The sequence below is a fragment of the Urocampus carinirostris genome, chromosome 1 (genome assembly GCF_059441175.1).
Source record: "Urocampus carinirostris isolate Australia breed hairy pipefish chromosome 1, RoL_Ucar_1.0, whole genome shotgun sequence".
Taxonomy (NCBI): domain Eukaryota; kingdom Metazoa; phylum Chordata; class Actinopteri; order Syngnathiformes; family Syngnathidae; genus Urocampus; species Urocampus carinirostris.
This window is the reverse complement of record NC_142349.1, coordinates 73,655,349-73,672,262: the sequence shown is the minus strand read 5'-3', so window position 1 is coordinate 73,672,262 and position 16,914 is coordinate 73,655,349. Positions and strand designations below refer to the sequence as shown.

General features: G+C 42.8%; 1 protein-coding gene across 6 annotated transcripts in view; it reads right to left on the bottom strand.

Annotated features, from left to right (window-relative positions):
• Positions 1-16,914, bottom strand: part of adcy8 (adenylate cyclase 8 (brain)) — an 80,399-nt gene that overhangs the window by 19,546 nt on the left and 43,939 nt on the right. For 5 of the 6 annotated variants that reach the window (XR_015852341.1, XM_088350589.1, XM_088350585.1 and 2 more), the window contains exons 6-13: positions 15,503-15,661; positions 13,360-13,648; positions 9,722-9,907; positions 6,257-6,357; positions 5,894-6,095; positions 5,737-5,826; positions 2,937-3,109; positions 324-402 (exon numbers count right to left, since the gene is read on the bottom strand). Coding sequence is in view for 5 of the 6 variants with exons in the window: in XM_088350589.1 (XP_088206715.1) it covers positions 324-402; positions 2,937-3,109; positions 5,737-5,826; positions 5,894-6,095; positions 6,257-6,357; positions 9,722-9,907; positions 13,360-13,648; positions 15,503-15,661 (1,279 nt within the window). In the remaining variant the exon portion in view is untranslated. The remainder of the gene's footprint in view (positions 1-323; positions 403-2,936; positions 3,110-5,736; positions 5,827-5,893; positions 6,096-6,256; positions 6,358-9,721; positions 9,908-13,359; positions 13,649-15,502; positions 15,662-16,914) is intronic. The other variant, XM_088350588.1, reaches the window with a different exon arrangement.

Here is a 16,914-nt window from a genome sequence, read left to right as displayed (position 1 = left end):
AGCAAAAGTGAATAAAAGATAAGAAAAGAAGGAGAGGAAGAGAAAAAAAAATGAAATAAAGAAAGAGAAAAGAAGATAGAGCAAGTGAGAGAAAGAGACAACTAAAAGAGAAAAGGAGAGAGAGAATCTAAAAGAGAGAGGGAGTAAAAGAGAGAAGGCGAGAGAGATTGGGAGAAAGAGACATTCAAAGAGATGAAGTAAGAGAGAAAGACTGTGGTTCGCTGTCAAAAAAGGGGCCATTTTTTTCTTCGCTATCAAAACTCTACGACCCCTCTCCGACAGCGCCCCCTAGAGTCCGGAGAAACCCGGGCAGACGTCCTCACCTGCTGTCCGTGGTAGAAGACGGCCAGCAGGAACATGGCCATCAGGAGAAGCGAGGTTTCCTTGGTTCCCAGGAAGTTCCTAAACGCATCATCATCATCATCATCAGTTCCTTTCTTTGGGATGCGGGGTCGAGGGCGGCGTTGCCGTGGAAACCGTCTCCTCGTCGTCAAGGGAAAGGTCAGTTGCCGGACGCGGAAAATACATCCAAAATAAATCCCTCGCTCGGAATTCGGATTTTACGGGGAGGAATAAGAAAAAGAGTGCTAAAAATCATACATTGTAAAAAAAAAAAAAAAAAAAATCCGACAGCGTTATAGATTATATTTGATATGAATGAAATAAGAGTTCCAAAAACATTGACAAATTATTTCAATGTCTTAGACTTAAATAGTTAAAAATCAGATCTTTAGAAGAAGAAAGTCGGACAAATACTAACATTAATAATTAGAAGAAGAAGAAGTAGAGAGGAAAGAAGAAGGGGGAGAAAAAGAAAAGGAAGACAAAGAAGAGAAAGAGAAAGAATATAAAATAAAAAATAAGAAGAAGAGGAAGAGGAAGAAACAAAAGAATAGAATACATAATAAAGAGAAGGAGATCAAGGAAGGAGAAGAAGAGTGAAAAAAATAAGACAATGAAGAGTAAGAACAAGAACAATAAGGCAGGAAGAAGAAAATCTGACAAATACTAATATTAATATATAGAAGAAGAAGAAGTAGAGGCGAAAGAAGAAGATGGAGAAGAAGAAAAGGAAGACAAAGAAGAGAAAGAGAAAAAGAAAGAATATAAAATAAAAAATAAGAAGAAGAGGAAGAGGAAGAAACAAAAGAAGAGAATACACAATAAAGAGAATAAGATCAAGGAAGAAGAAGAGTGAAAAAAAAAAAAGAATGAAGAGTAAGAACAAGAACAATACGGCAGGAAGAAGAAAATCTGACAAATACTAATATTAATAATTAGAAGAAGAAGAAGTAGAGAAGAAAGAGAAATAGAAAGTGGATAAAGACGATAAGGAATAATAATGATAAGAATCTGAGAAATGATAGTAATAAAAAGAAGAAGAAGAAAAAAGAAAACGAAAACATAGAAGAAGGAGAAGACAACAAAGAGGAAAGAGAAAAAGAGTGAAAAAAGTAAAAAAATGAAAAGTAAGAACAAGAACAATAAGGTAGGAAGAAGAAAATCTGACAAATACTAATATTAATAATTAAAAGAAGAAGAAGTAGAGAGGAAAGAAGAAGAGAGAGAAAAAGAAAAGGAAGACAAAGAAGAGAAAGAGAAAGAAAAAGAATATAAAATAAAAAATAAGAAGAAGAGGAAGAGGAAGAAACAAAAGAAGAGAATAAACAATAAAGAGAATAAGATCAAGGAAGGAGAAGAGTGAAAAAAGTAAAAAAATGAAAAGTAAGAACAAGAACAATAAGGCAGAAAGAAGAAAATCTGACAAATACTAATATTAATAATTAAAAGAAGAATAAAAAGTAGAGAGGAAAGAAGAAGTGGGAGAAAAAGAAAAGGAAGACAAAGAAGAGAAAGAGAAAGAAGAAAGAATAGAAAAAGAAATAATAAGAAGAGGAAGAGGAAGAATCAAAAGAAGAGAATACATAATAAAGAGAAGAAGATCAAGGAAGGAGAAGAAGAGTAAAAAAAAAAAGAAAAGTAAGAACAAGAACAATAAGGCAGGAAGAAGAAAATCTGACAAACACTAATATTAATAATCAAAAGAAGAAGTAAAAGTAGAGGCGAAAGAAGAAGATGGAGAAGAAGAAAAGGAAGACAAAGAAGAGAAAGAGAAAGAAGAAAGAATATAAAAAGAAATAATAAGAAGAGGAAGAGGAAGAATCAAAAGTAGAGAATACATAATAAGGAGAGGAAGAAGATCAATAAAAAGAAGAAGAAGAAGAAAAGGAAAAAGTAGAAGAGGGGGAGAAATAGGAAGTGGATGAAGACAAGGAGGAATAATAGTAAGAAGAATCTGACAAATGAGAGTAATAAAAAAAGAAAAAAGATAGAAAGCAAATATGAAGAGAAAAATGAAAACAAAGACACAGAAGAAGAAGAAAGAATACAAAGAGGAAAAAGAAGAAGAGTGAAAAGAAAATGAAAAGTAAGAAGAAGAACAATAAGACAGGAAGAAAAAATCTATCTGGCAAATGCTAACATTAAAAATTCAGAAGAAGAAAAAGTAGAGGGGGAAAAAAGAAGAGGAAGAAGAAGAAAAGGAATACAAAGAAGAGAAGGAGAAAGAAGAGGAATATAAAAAGAAATAAAAAGAGGACAATAAAAAGAAATGAAAAGAAGAGTAAGATTAATAAGAAGAAAAAGAAGAGAATACATACTAGGGAGAATAAAAAGATAAAGAGGAAGAACGAGAAAATGAAAAAGTAGAAGAGAGGGAGAAATAAGAAGTGGATGAAGACAAAGAAGAAATAGAATCATCAATAAAAACAAAGAAAAAAAGAATAAGAATAATATTTTATAATAATAATAATAATAATGGCCTTGGAACCGATTCATCCCGTTTCCATTCACTTCCATGGGAAAACGTGTTTCGACTTACAACGAAGAATAGGAAAAGGAGAGGAACGAGAACAGAAGTTTCGAAAGAATCTGACCGTTGTTGCGGGTGTCTGCGGTCGTAGTTGAGGAAGAGCGCGGCGTATTTGTGCAGCGCCAGCATGGAGTAGACGGCGACCATCAGCAGCAGCACCGACAACTTCAGCAGAGAGTTCAGACGCAGGAAGACTGCGCAGGTCACCATGGACAGCAAGACCAGAAGACCGAAGTACTGCAAAGCGCGCAAGGAGAGAAGTACAACCCCAAAATCAAGCTAAAGTGATGTTAGCCCGACCGTCTGGCTTCAATGAAGACTAAAACTGACCCCGAACCCTTTGCCCTAAACCCAACTCTTAGCTCTTAACCCAACCCTTAGCCTTTATGTCTTTAGCTAACTGTTCACTCTTAACCCTAAGCCCTTAGTTCTGAACCTTTAGAGCTTAGCCCTTGATCCTTTAGCCCTTAAGCTGACCCTTAGCTCCTAAACCATATCCCTTGGCCCTTAATCATTGGCCCTTAAGCCTTAACCCAATTGTAGCCCTTAATCCAACCCTTCACCCTTGCACCTCTACCCTTAACCTAACCCTTTGCCTTTATGTCTTTAGCCAACCTTTCACCCTTAACCCTAAGCCCTTAGCTCTTAAACTTTTGATCTTAGCCCTTAAACCTTCAGCCCTTAAGCTGACCCTTAGCTCTTAACCCATATCTCTTGGCCCTTAATCATTGGCCCTTAAGCCTTAACCCAATCGTAGCCCTTAATCCAACCGTATTTAGACAACCTTTTGCCCTTAACCCTTAGCCCTTAAACTTTAGCCCTTAACCCGACCTTTAGCTTTTAACGCTAAACCCTCAGCCCTTAACCTGACCCTTAGCTCTTAACCAATATCCCTTGGCCCTTAATCATTGGCCCTTAAGCCCTTGACCCAACCCTTAGCCTTTATGTCTTAAGACAACCTTTTACCCTAAACCTTTAGCCCTTAGTCCTTAACCTTCACTTTTAACGCAAAACCCTCAACCCTTATCCTGACCCTTAGCTCTTAACCCTTAATTCTTGGCCATTAAACCTTACCCCTTAACCCTTAATCATTAGCCCTTAAACCAATCTTAGCCCTTAATCCAACCTTTCACCCTTCCACCTCTACCCTTAACACAATCCTTAGCCTTTATGTCTTTAGCCAACCTTTTGCCCTTATTTTATAGCTCTTAACCCTTAGCCCTTAACCTGACCCTTAGCTCTTAAACCTTAACCATTGGCCATTAAACCTTAGCTCTTAACCCTTAGCCCTTAATCATTAGCCCTTAAACCAATCTTAGCCTTGAATCCAACCTTTCACCCTTGCACTTCTACCCTTAACCCAGTCCTTAGCCTTTATGGCTTTAGCCAACCTTTTGCCCTCAACCCTTAGCACTTAACCCTTAGCCCTTAACCTGACCCTTACCTCTTAAGCTTTAACCCTTGGCCATTAAACCTTAAACCTTAGCCCTTAAATCAATCTTAGCCCTTTGTCCAACCCTTCACCCTTGCACCTCTACCCTTAACCCAATCCTTAGCCTTTATGTCTTTAGCCAACCTTTCGCCCATAACCCTTAGCTCGTAATCCTTAGCCCTTAACCTGACCCTTAGCTCTTAAACTTTAACCCTTGGCCATTAAACCTTAAACCTTAGCCCTTAAATCAATCTTAGCCCTTTCTCCAACCCTTCACCCTTGCACCTTTACCCTTAATCCAACCTTTAGCCTTTCTGTCTTTAGCCAACCTTTCGCCCATAATCCTTAGCTGATAATCCTTAGCCCTTAACCTGACCCTTAGCTCTTAACCCTTAACCATTAGCTATTAAACCTTAGCCCTTAACCCTTAGCCTTTAAACCAATCCTATCCATTAATCCAACCCTTCACCCTTGCACCTCTACCCTTAACCCAGTCCTTAGCCTTTATGTCTTAAGCTAACCTTTCACCTTCAACCCTTAGCTCTTAACCCTTAGCCTCTAACCTGACCCTTAGCTCTTAACCCTTATCCGTTAAACCTTAAACCTTAGCCCGCAACCCTTAGCCCTTAATCATTGGCCCTTCAACCTTAGCCCAATCTTAGCCCTTAATCAAACCCTTCACCCTTGCACCTTTACCCTTAACCCGACCCTTAGCCCCCAACCTGACCTTTAGCTCTTAAACTTTAACTCTTGGCCATCAAACCTTAAACATTAGCCCTTAACCCCTAACCCTTACCCCTTAATCATTAGCCCTTAAATCAATCTTAGCCCTTTGTCCAACCCTTCACCCTTGCACCTCTACCGTTACCCCTTAATCATTAGCCCTTAAATCAATCTTAGCCCTTTGTCCAACCCTTCACCCTTGCACCTCTACCCTTAACCCAATCCTTAGCCTTTATGTCTTTAGCCAACCTTTCGCCCTTAACCCTTAGCTCTTAACCCTTAGCCCTTAACCTGACCCTTACCTCTTAAACATTAACCATTGGCCATTAAACCTCAAACCTTAGCCCTTAGCCTTAACCTGACCCTTAGCTCTTAACCCTTAGCCCTTAACCTGACCCTCAGCTCTTAACCCTTGGCCGTTAAACCTTAAACCTCAGCCCATAACCCTTAGCCCTTAATCATTGGCCCTTAAACCTTAGCCCAATCTTACCCCTTAATCCAAGCCTTCACCCTTGCACCTTTACCCAACCCTTAGCCCTTAACATGGCCCTTATCTCTTAGCCTTTAACACTAGGCCCTTAACCCAGGCCTCAACCCTTAAATCTTAATTCAACACTTTGCCTTTAAACCACCCTTTAGGACATAATCCTTGACCCTTGTTCCAACCCTAAGCCCTTGCCCAAAAGCCTTTGAGTTGATGAACGCTTACCTCAGGATACAGGCAGATATCAGTACCGGCATCCACGCTGTCCAGAGTCCGGTTCTTCCCGGCAGCCGAGTCGTGTACGTCGCACCACAGCTGCGGGAACAGAGTTAGAATCCGGCACGTCCCGATCGATCGCGCAATGAAGCGGCTCGGGTCTTACCATGTTGATGATAGCGGCCATGAAGTTGATGAGGATGGCGAGGAAGACCACCACGTTGCGAGCGGCGTAGCTCTCGTTGATCCAGCAGCAGGCCTGGCGCAGCGCTAGCGGCAAACACTTGTAGTCCTCCGCTGTGGTAGCTAGCACCAGGAACGCCTGCAGCGCCGTTAGCGCCGATAGCTGCGCCGCCATCGGCGCCGTCCTGACCAAAGAAAAGCTAGTATCGCTGTATTGTGCAAGCTAGCTGGGCTAGCTAAAAGCTAGTATCACTATCTTGTGGAAGCTAGCTGGGCTAGCTAAAATCTAGTGTCGCTGGATCGTGCAAGCTAGCCGCGTTAGCTTAGCTGAGAAAAGAGATTTCACCTGGTGGAGGGCAGCAGACTTTGTATAGTGGTGATGAAGAGAAGCACGATGAAGGCGCAGACCAGGTTGGACTTGAAAACTTCGTCTCTCATCTGCGAATACTAGCGTGAAAAAACATCGGGAAATCGGTGAGATCGGAAATAACGTCGCCACGACGACGAGGACGCCACCCGCCAAGCATATTAGCTTAGCGCGCTTGAAGCTACACGACGAAAGAGACGGGAGCGGTCGGCAGGCTTGTTAGCGCTAGCTGCTAGCTATTAGTCAGGTCACAATTACAGTCATGTAAATTACATCTAATTCTGTTCAGAGGTCTTTAAAGCCTTGTTAGCACTAACTGCTAGCCATTAGCTTATAGTTGAGTAACACTTATTCTCATGCAAACGAAAACGGATTCGGTTCAGATGTTTTTGGGGCTTGTTAGCGCTAGTTACTAGCTATTAGCTACTAGTCACGTCACAATTTCAATCATGTAAATTACATTGACTTCTGTTCAGAGTTCTTTTAACCCTTGTTAGCGCTAATTGCTAGCCATTAGCTTGTAGTCGAAGAACAATTAATCTCATGCATATAAAAATGGATTGTGTCTCTGGGGCCTGTTAGCGCTAGCTACTAGCTTTAAGCTACTAGTCAGGTCACAATTACAATCATGTAAATTACATTGAATTCTGCTCTGAGGTCTTTTAAGCCTTTTTAGCGCTAATTGCTAGCCATTAGCTTGTAGTTGAGTAGCATTTACTCTCATGCAAACGAAAACAAATTCGGTTCAGATGTTTTTGGGGCCTGTTAGCGCTAGCTGCTAGCTGTTAGCTACTAGTCAAGTCACAATTAGTTCTGTTGAGAGGTCCTTTAAGCCTTGTTAGCGCTAATTACTAGCCATTAGCTTGTAGTTGAGTAACAATTACTCTCATGCAAACGAAGACGGATTTGGTTCAGATGTTTTTGGGGCTTATTAGCGCTAGCTACTAGCTGTTAGCTACTCCTTTAGTCATAGTTACAGTCAAGATTATTAAAAAAATTGTTCAGAGGTCTTTTAAGCCTTGTTAGCGCCAATTGCTAGCCATTAGCTTGTAGTTGAGTATCAATTACTCTCATGCAAACGAAAACGGATTCGGTTCAGATATTTTTGGGGCCTGTTAGCGCTAGCTACTAGCTGTTAGTTACTGGTTTAGTCATAGTTACAGTCATGATTTTTAAAATCAAAAATCTGTTCAGAGGTCTTTTAAGCCTTGTTAGCGCTAATTGCTAGCCATGACTTAATAGTTGTGTCACCATTATAGTCATGCAAGTTAGCGCTAACTGCTAGCTATCAGCTAATAGTGGAGTATTGATGACTCTCATGCAAATGTAAACAGAATTTGCTCAGATGTTTTTTTTTTAGTACTAGCTGCTAGCCATTAGCTGCTAGTTAGTACACAAATAAGGTCATGCAAATGAAAATGGAAAGTGCTTGACATTTTTTGGTCCTTTTTTATTGCTAGCTACTAGCAATCACCTGCAAGTTGATTCACAATCACTTCTAAGCTGATTAAAATTGATTTTTTCAGCTGATATTTGGGGCTGGTGAGTGCTAAATGCTAGCTGTTGGCTAATAGTAGAGTAGGGAATATTATCATGTGAATGTAAAGAGATTTTGTCTGGATTTTTTGGGGGGCTTGTTAGCGCTAGTTGCTATCCATTAGCTGGTAAGGGAGTCACAATTTCTGTCCTAAAAATGTAAACATATTTTGTTGCCATTTTCTGGGAGGCTTGTTAGCGCTAGTTGCTAGCCATTAGCTGCTAGTTAACGTGCAACAGAGCCCGCCGTCCGCTGACCTTTTCCGAGGAAGTTAGCATTTGCACACACCTTTGGAAAAAGGAATCTGAACAAAAGAAAAATCATAAATCACTGCACAAATACACAAAACGATTGGCAAAACAAGGGAAGGGGCGGGGCAAGAGGCAGAGTCAGAGAATTATTGGAAAGAAGGCTCAATTGTTTTACAGTGTTGTGAAAAAGATTTTGCCCCGTTCTTTGTTTCTGTCTTTTTTGCATGTGTATCACTCACAAGGACTTTATTATCTCCAAAAAAAAACAACCCAAGGAAATACAAAAATGGCTCATTTGTCACCAAAATTGCTCCGACTAAAGCACTCATTTGTTTTCTGAGAACAATAAGTGCCTCTTGTTGGGGTAGTTTTGTTGACTTTGAACAAGGACTGGGCGGCATTAGCTCAGGAGGTAGAGCGCTCGTCTTGGGATCAAGAGGTCTCAGGTTCGATTCCAGGCTCCTCCGTGTTATATGTTGAAATGTCCTTGGGCAAAACACTGAATCCCTATTGCCCCCAATAAGCAGGTAGGCGTCTTGCAGCCTTATAAAAATGCAGACCATTCCATTCCATTTTGAAATATTACATTTCATAAAGCACAGAAATTTTCAAGTAAAATCACAAAGTAACTGTAACTAACCAAAGTTTTGGGGAAAACGGAGTTCAATTCCACAGGCCAGCATCTCAGATTATTCCAAGACTGTGATGAAACTCATCCAGGAGGTTACAAAAGAACCTGGAGAAACATCCAAGGAACTGCGGGTCTCGCTGGCCTCAGTTAAATGGTCTGAATGGTAAATGGTCTGCATTTCTATAGCGCTTTTCGAGTCAATGAAGACCTCCCAAAGCACTTTACAATGTGCTTCACACTTACCCATTCACACACACTCACACACCAATAGCGGCCATGCAGCCATTCAAGGCTTATTGGGGGCATTAGGGATTCAGTGTCTTGCCCAAGGACACTTCGACATATAACACGGAGGAGCCGGGAATCGAACCAGCGATCTTTTGATCTCAGGACGAGCGATCTACCTCCTAAATCCACTATAAGAAACACTCTGGTCAGAACACAAAGAGTCGGCTCACATTTTCCTTAAAGCATCTTGATGATCCTCAACACTTTTGGAGAAACATTCTGTGGACTAATAAGTCAAAAATAGAACTTTTTGGAAGTTGTACATCTGACGTAAAAAAGGCAAAGCATTTGCCCAAAAGAACAGGATGCCAATCGTTAAGCATGGTGGTGGCAGTGTCATGGTCTGGGGCTGCTTTGCTGCCTCAGGACTTGGACAACTAGCCGTGGTGGACGGAATCATGAATTCTGGTGTTCAGCAGAAAGTCCTGAAGGAGAACGTTGGATAGGTTTGGATTTTTCTGTGCCTTAAAAAATAGAATTAACTATTCAAAATGGCATTTTCTATATCCTTGGGTTGTCTCTGTGTGTTATTAAAATTACTTTGATCATCTGAAACCTTTGTGAGTGATAAATTCGAAAAAAACACAGAAATCAGGAAGGGGGCAAATACTTTTTCACGACACAGCTTTGGGGGGGGAATGTGGGAAAAATCCTAAAACAACAGAGAAGAAGAAAAAGGACGAAGCCAAAGGGTTGGCGAGTTAGCTCGCTAGCTAGCTGGCTAGTTAGCTAGCTACCTTATGTTCCAGGCGTGCGTCTTTAAAGACGAGCGAGAAGGTTCGGATACGTTCTGGGTGCGAGTTGCGGCCTCCTCGCCAGCGGGGGGCGCTCTCTACCGGCTTTTCCTCCGAGCGGGCATGCAACGCTTGAGCGAGGTGGTTGGGGAGAAGATTTAGCGAATTTCTCGTTAGCGCCGCCAAAGTCTAAAAGGGGGATGGGGCGGGGGGGACATGCATACACAATGAAAACATAAAAACAATAGAGGAAGAAGACGCCATCTTGGTGCACATGCAAATCCGAACACGGAAAATGAAATTAAAAACAAGGGAGTTGCGTAACGTGTCACGGTTGCCATGGCGCCCGATTGGCCCCGCCCGTGTGGCGCCAGCTGCAGCTTGTTGACAGATTGGCTCCCTGTCAGTATTTAAACTCTGTCCTGTCAGTCGCCTTTTGTCGGTCCGTCTGCGAATCTCTGTTTTTACACGGCAAGCCCTTTTTCGCCTGTCCCGCTATGATCTGTTTTGATCTCGACCACGTCTGCTCTCCCGTCCCGAATCACGACCTGTTTTGATTTCGACGAAGTCTATTCTCCCGTCCCGAATCACGACCTGTTTTGATCTCGACCCCGTCTGTTCTCCCGTCCAGAATAACGATCAGTTTTTAAACTCGACCACGTCTACTCTCCTCTCCTGGCTTTCGTCTCGATTCTGATCCCGACCGCTTTTTTTTTGCTCTCCTGTTTTTTCCGTTCCCGACACCGCCATCGCTCGCCACAGAAGTCCCACTTCCGCGTTCAGAGCGACCAGCGATCACCGGATCGTGTGTGCAATTCTTTTCCTTCTTCCCAATAAAACTGAGAGAAACGTAACGCAAGTGGGTCCTGTCTCCGTTCTGGTCCTGACATAACTTGTTTTTCAATTTTTCAGACTGAAATTTGAACCGTGAGAGCAAGCATTAATGCTCCGCTTCTATTTTGAGCCTGCCCATAATATGCCTGTTCCAAAATGAAAGATGGCTGCCGGAAGCCATGTGCAAAAATTGGGAAGATTATTTTTCGTTTCCTTTTCCCAAGATAAGTAAAGTAATCTTTTTTTTACTTTGGTCATGAATATTGTCACTTGTTCTGTATGAAGAAGCAGAACTGGACTTGCATCCACGATCCAATGATCGTTGGTCACAAATAGCAGATAGCAGGAACGCAGAAGTGGCACTTCCGTGTCGAGCAAAGGTAGTCGTAGACAGTGAGAAAAAACAGGTCGATGGACGGGACGGGAGCAGAAACATAAACGGGTCCAGAAAAGCGGTCGGCAACGTGAATCAGACAGAAAACAGGGCAGGATAGAGTCGGAGATTTACAAAAGCTTGCCTAGCTGGGAGCATAGGTTCGCAGACGATCTGACGGGTTCTTTGAGGAAGACGGGAGTTTAAAAAGAGTCCAATAGCCAATTAGTGTCTGTGGCTGTTGGCGTCTGGGTCGGAATGTGTGTGTCGTGCCCCATTCTGTCCAGAGGGCCATGACCTATCACCCTTCTCCCAAGCTTCAAAGGACTATTGGGAAATTTGCATCAACACGGCGCAGACCAATCAGCCAGAGGCTTTATCAAGAGGCGTGAACATTTCATCGGCATGGGCGATAAGAGGGGAAGACCCCGGAACCTCGTCGTCTCCTGCACACGATCGTAATATCGGCACGGCAGAAAGATCCGATTTGTTCAACTCTTTGATTCGGCTAAATAAATTGATAAGTGGACTACACTCGGCATATTTTGTCTTATTATTATTATTATGATAATATTAGCTTCATAAAGTATTAATGTATGTGTTTATGAATGAGAATTTTTTTTAAGAAATTAGCTTTTTTCGGTAAAATGTTTGTCACTATCCCTGAGATTGACCACTATGTATCTCTTCGTGTTAAAAATATTAGCGGTGTAATAAAATCATAAAAACATGAACTATGTCAAAAACAACAAAAACGTTGTTGCAAAAAAAACACCCCCCCTGGACGAAGGCAACATAAGAAAGAAAAAAAGAAAAGCGTGGAGCACAAATGACATGAAAGGTGCTTCAGAACCCGCGAGCTGATCCTTTCATATGCACGCCGGCGGCCATTGTGAGAGCCTGGGGAAGAGGGGGTAGGGGGGTGTAGACTTTTTCAAGACGCCCCACATCAAATGCCGTCTGTGAAGGTGCCGTGCCGGCTCACCGGGTGGCGGCTCGGCCACGGGTTCGAACCTTACGTAAGGGGTGTGGGACTCGCTTGAGCTCAGAGGACGCGTGCTGGGAAAAAAAACAGGCGGCCCGACTTGTGGATTAGAGAGGAAGAAAGAAAAAGAAAGAAAGAAGGGAAGAAAAAGAAAAAAAGAAAGAAAGAACGTCAGAAAAAACAAAAGAAAGAAATAGAGTGAGATGGAGAGATAGCAAGGGAGAGAGAACAAGAGAGAATGGAGGGAGAGAAATGGAGAAAGACAGAGACAAAACAGAGAAAGAAAGAAAAAGAAAGAAAGAAGGGAAGAAAAAGAAAAAAAGAAAGAAAGAACGTCAGAAAGAACAAAAGAAAGAAATAGAGTGAGATGGAGAGAGATGGAGAGAGAGCAAGGGAGAGAGAACAAGAGAGAATGGAGGGAAAGAAATGGAGAAAGACAGAGACAAAACAGAGAAAGAAAGAAAAAGAAAGAGACAAAGAGCTAAAGAGAGACCAAAAAGGAAAGAAAGAAAGAAAGATCGCAAGAAAGAAATAGAGTGAGATGGAGAGAAAGCAAGGGAGAGAGAACAAATAGAGAAATAGAGAGAGAGAAAGAGAGTGGCAAAACAGAAAAAGAAAGAAAAAGAGAGAGACAAAGATAAAGGGAGACAAAGAAGGAAATAAAGAAAGAAAGAGAAAGAAAGAAGTAGAGCAAGAGGGGGAGAGAGAGAGAAAGAGAGCAAGAGAGAGAGAGAGAGAGAGAGAGAGAGAGAGAGAGAGATGAATGGAGAGAGAGTAAAGGAGAAAGCGAGAGACAAAACAGAAAAAATAAAAAAAGAGGGAGACAAAGAGATGGAGAGAAAAAAAGAAGGGAGGGGAGGGAGAGAGAAACATAGAGAGAGGGGGGGGGTGGAGAGAGAGTGAGAGAGAGAGAGAGAGAGAGAGAGAAATGGATGGAGAGAAAGGGAGAATGAAAGACACACAAAGAGAAAGTGTGAGAGTTAAAGAGAGAGAGAACGAAAGAGGGAGACAGATAAAATAAAAAGAAAGAAGAAAATAGAGAAATAGAGAGAGAGAGAGAGAGAGAGAGAGAGAGAAAGAGACAGAGCAAAAAATAATTTAGAAAGAAAGAAAGAAAAAAAGAAAGAAAGAAAGAAGGAAAGAAAGAAAGAGAGAAAGAAAAAAACGACATCAAGTCTGCAGCTACTTTTTCTCTTGCTCTATCTCATGGCGTTTTTTTTGTTTTTGTTTTTTTAAAAAGCTATTTCTTCCATTCCCTCGTCTGCCTCTGTTGTCCCCCTCCCCCTCTCTCCTGGCGCAATAACTGGAGCTCCCACGCACGCTTGCTCTTATTTACTCAATCTCGTGCCGACATTGACTTCAAAATACCGCGCTGGAGGGAAACTGCATCGTTTTGTGACTGAATTAGCCATTTTTGGGAGGTTTTTCGAGGTTTTCTAGTCTCCTCACATTGTGCTTCCCGACGATGTTGTCGAAGGGAAGTTCGGGGCTCCAGGAAGCTTCGTTGAAGGCGGCGTTGCTGTTTCGGCTCTCGGCGGCGTTGCTGGCGGCGGCGGCGGCGGCGGCTTCCTTGGCCACGTCCTCGGGAAGGGCCAAAAGGACGTCCTGAGGTTGCTTGATCAGGTAGGTGTCGATATTGTGGCGGCGGAGGAAATCGTTGCGGTCTTTGCCGTGGCCCGCCTCCACCTCGTAGGCGCCGTTCAGACAGTCCAGGGACGCTTTGGAGATGTGGATGCGGCTGAAAGGGAAGGACACCCTCCGTCAATATTCCTTCCAATTGCTCTTAAAATGAGCAAATTTGACCAATAGGAAATCATCATCATCCCGGCTACCCGTATCCTGATTCTGTTTCCCGTATCGTTCCCCGATCCAAGCTCTGTCCTCCTGTCCCGGCTACCCGTATCCCGATTCTGTTTCCTGCATCGATCCCCGATCCACGCTCCGTTCTACTGTCCCGGCTACCTGTATTTTGATTCTGTTTCCTGTATCGATCCCCGATCTGAGCTCTGTTTTCCTGTCCCGGCTACCTGTTTCCTGATTCTGTCTCCTGTATCGTTCCCCGATCCAAGCTACGTTCTCCTGTCCTGGCTACCCATATCCTGATTCTGTTTCCCGTATCGATCCCCGATCCAAGCTCTGTTCTGCTGTCCCGGCTACCCGTGTCCTGATTCTGTTTCCTGTATCGTTCCCCGATCTAAGCTCTGTTCTCCTGTCCTGGCTACCTGTATCCTGATTCTGTTTCCTGTATCGATCACCGATCCAAGCTACGTTCTTCTGTCCTGGCTACCCGTATCCTGATTCTGTTTCCTGTATCGATCCCCGATCCAAGCTCCGTTATTCTGTCTTGGCTACCCGTATCCTGATTCTGTTTCCTGTATCGATCCCCGATCCAAGCTCCGTTCTGCTGTCCCGGCTACCTGTATCCTGATTCTGTTTCCTGTATCAATTCCCGATCCGAGCTCCGTTCACCTGTCCCGGCTACCCGTATCCTGCCCGATTCTTTTTCCTCTATCAAGCCCCGATCCCTGGCTTCCCGCTCGTCCCAGCTACCCGACTTGTTCTTATTACGCTTTTGTCTCCCGTCCTGGTTGCCCGACTTGTTCTGATCTCCGACCATGCTCCGTCTCCCGTTTTGGCTGACTGACTTGTTCCGACCACGCTTCGTTCGCGAGGGCTTTCCCTGATCAATTTCCTGGTTTCAACTGTTCTGTTTTTGTCATCCGCTATTGGTGTGTGAGTGTGTGTGTGAATGGGTAAGTGTGAAGTACATTGTAAAGCGCTACTTGTGGTCTCCAGTGACTTGAAATGCAGTCCATTTTCATTTTAGAATAGAATAGAATAGAATATACCTTTATTGTCATTGTTACAAAATGGGTTAACATATTGTGACAACGAAATTGGAATGGTTTTGCAGGTGGCAGCACGGCGGCGCAGTTGTTAGCGCGTGAGGTCATGAGATCGAACTTTCTTGGGTGGAGTTTGCATGTTCTCCCGTGTTTGCGTGGTTCTCCTCCGGTTTCCTCCCACATTCCAAAAACATGCATGTCAGGTTGATTGGCCTAACCGAAATCTCCCGAGGTGTGAATGAGCGAGCGAATTGTCTGTCTCTGTGTGCCTTGCGACCAGGTGAGGATATCCCCTGCCCACTGCCCGAAGCTAGCTGGGATGGGCTCCAGCACCCCCGTGACCCTACTGTGGATAAGCGGTGCAGATAATGGATAGATGGATGAAGGTTCAAATTGTCCCTAGGTGTGAATGATCATATGGTTGGTTGTCTGTCCCTGTGTGCCCTGGCAGCCAGTTGAGGGTGTCCCCTGCCCACTGCCCGAAGATAGCTAGGATGGGCTCCAGCACCCCCGCGGCCTTACTGTGGATAAGCGGTGCAGATAATGGATGGATGGATGGAGGTTCAAATGGTCCCTAGGTGTGAAAGATCATATGGTTGGTTGTCTGTCCCTGTGTGCCCTGGCAATCAGTTGAGGGTGTTCCCTGCCCACTGCTCCAGCACCCCCGCGACCCTACTGTGGATAAGCGGTGCAGATAATGGATGGAATGGATGAGTTTTGCAGGTTTCTCTAACGCGGGAACTCACCCGGGTATTCCTCCGGACTCCAGCTTGTTGGCGATGTCGACGTCCCAGGACCAGACGTCGAACTGCCACTTCCGAAGTCCCAGAACTCCGCAAAGAACCGAACCGGAATGGATTCCGATCCGCATGTCGATGTCGTGTTTGGTGCGGGAACGTACGTACCTGAGGACCCAATCGCAAAAAGCGGAATCGTTTTGGATTTTCTTCTAAATGAGAACCGTCGAAATAGCATCGTTCGATTTTGAGCTACAGGCCGATATTTCCAGTCCGGTATCGTTCCCGTTTATTTTTGTACTGTTTAATTTCGGGTTCCAGTTTTATTTTCGTCTGTTTTTGGTCCTGATTGGTATTTGATTTTGGCGGGAGATCAAAAGAGAAAGAAAACCTGGAAAATCACAGAAAAAAATGCATGCTATCTAGCTTTTTTTTGCTATTTATCGAGCTAAATGTTGCTTAGCTTTCTAGCTAGCTCTGTGGCTTTTTCAGCTTTCCATCTGGTTATTCAGCTAGCTTTTTACTCTTTTAGCTAGTTATCTAGCTCCTTGTTAATTATTTTTTACCAGTTTACCTTTCTAGCTAACTATCAAGCTACTTAGCAAGCTATATAGCTAGCTTTTTACATTTTTTCCCATGCTATATAGCTAACATCTGATCTTTTAGCTAGTTATCTAGCTCCATTTTAGTTTTTTACCTGTTTACCTTTCTAGCTAACCATGAAGCTACCTTTTTAATTATTTAGCAAGCTATATAGCTATTTACATTTTTTGCATGCTATCTAGCTAACATTTTATCTTTGTTTGCTAGTTATCAAGCTAAATGTTGCCTTCCTTTCTAGCTAGCTCTGTCGCTCTTTTAACTTTCCATCTGGTTGTTCAGCTGGCTTTTTACTCTTTTGGCTAGTTATCTAGCTCGTTGATAATTTTTTTACCAGGTTACCTTTCTAGCTAACTATCAAGCTACTTAGCAAGCTATATAGCTAGCTTTTTACATTTTTTTCCCCATGCTATCTAGCTAACATTTTTTTTGCTAGTTATCGAGCTAAATGTTGCCTTCCTTTCTAGTTAGCTCTGTGGCTTTTTTAGCTTTCCATCTGGTTATTCTGCTAGCTTTTTACTCTTTTAGCTAGTTATCTAGCTCCTTGTTAATTATTTTTTACCAGTTTACCTTTCTAGCTAACTATCAAGCTACTTAGCAAGCTATATAGCTAGCTTTTTACATTTTTTTCCCATGCTATCTAGCTAACATCTGATCTTTTTTGTGCTAGTTATCGAGCTAAATGTTGCCTTCCTTTCTAGCTAGCTCTGTGGCTTTTTTAGCTTTCCGTCTGATTATTCAGCTGGCTTTTTACTCTTTTAGCTAGTTATCTAGCTCATTTTTCAATTTTTTTTTACCAGTTTACCTTTCTTGCTAAGTAC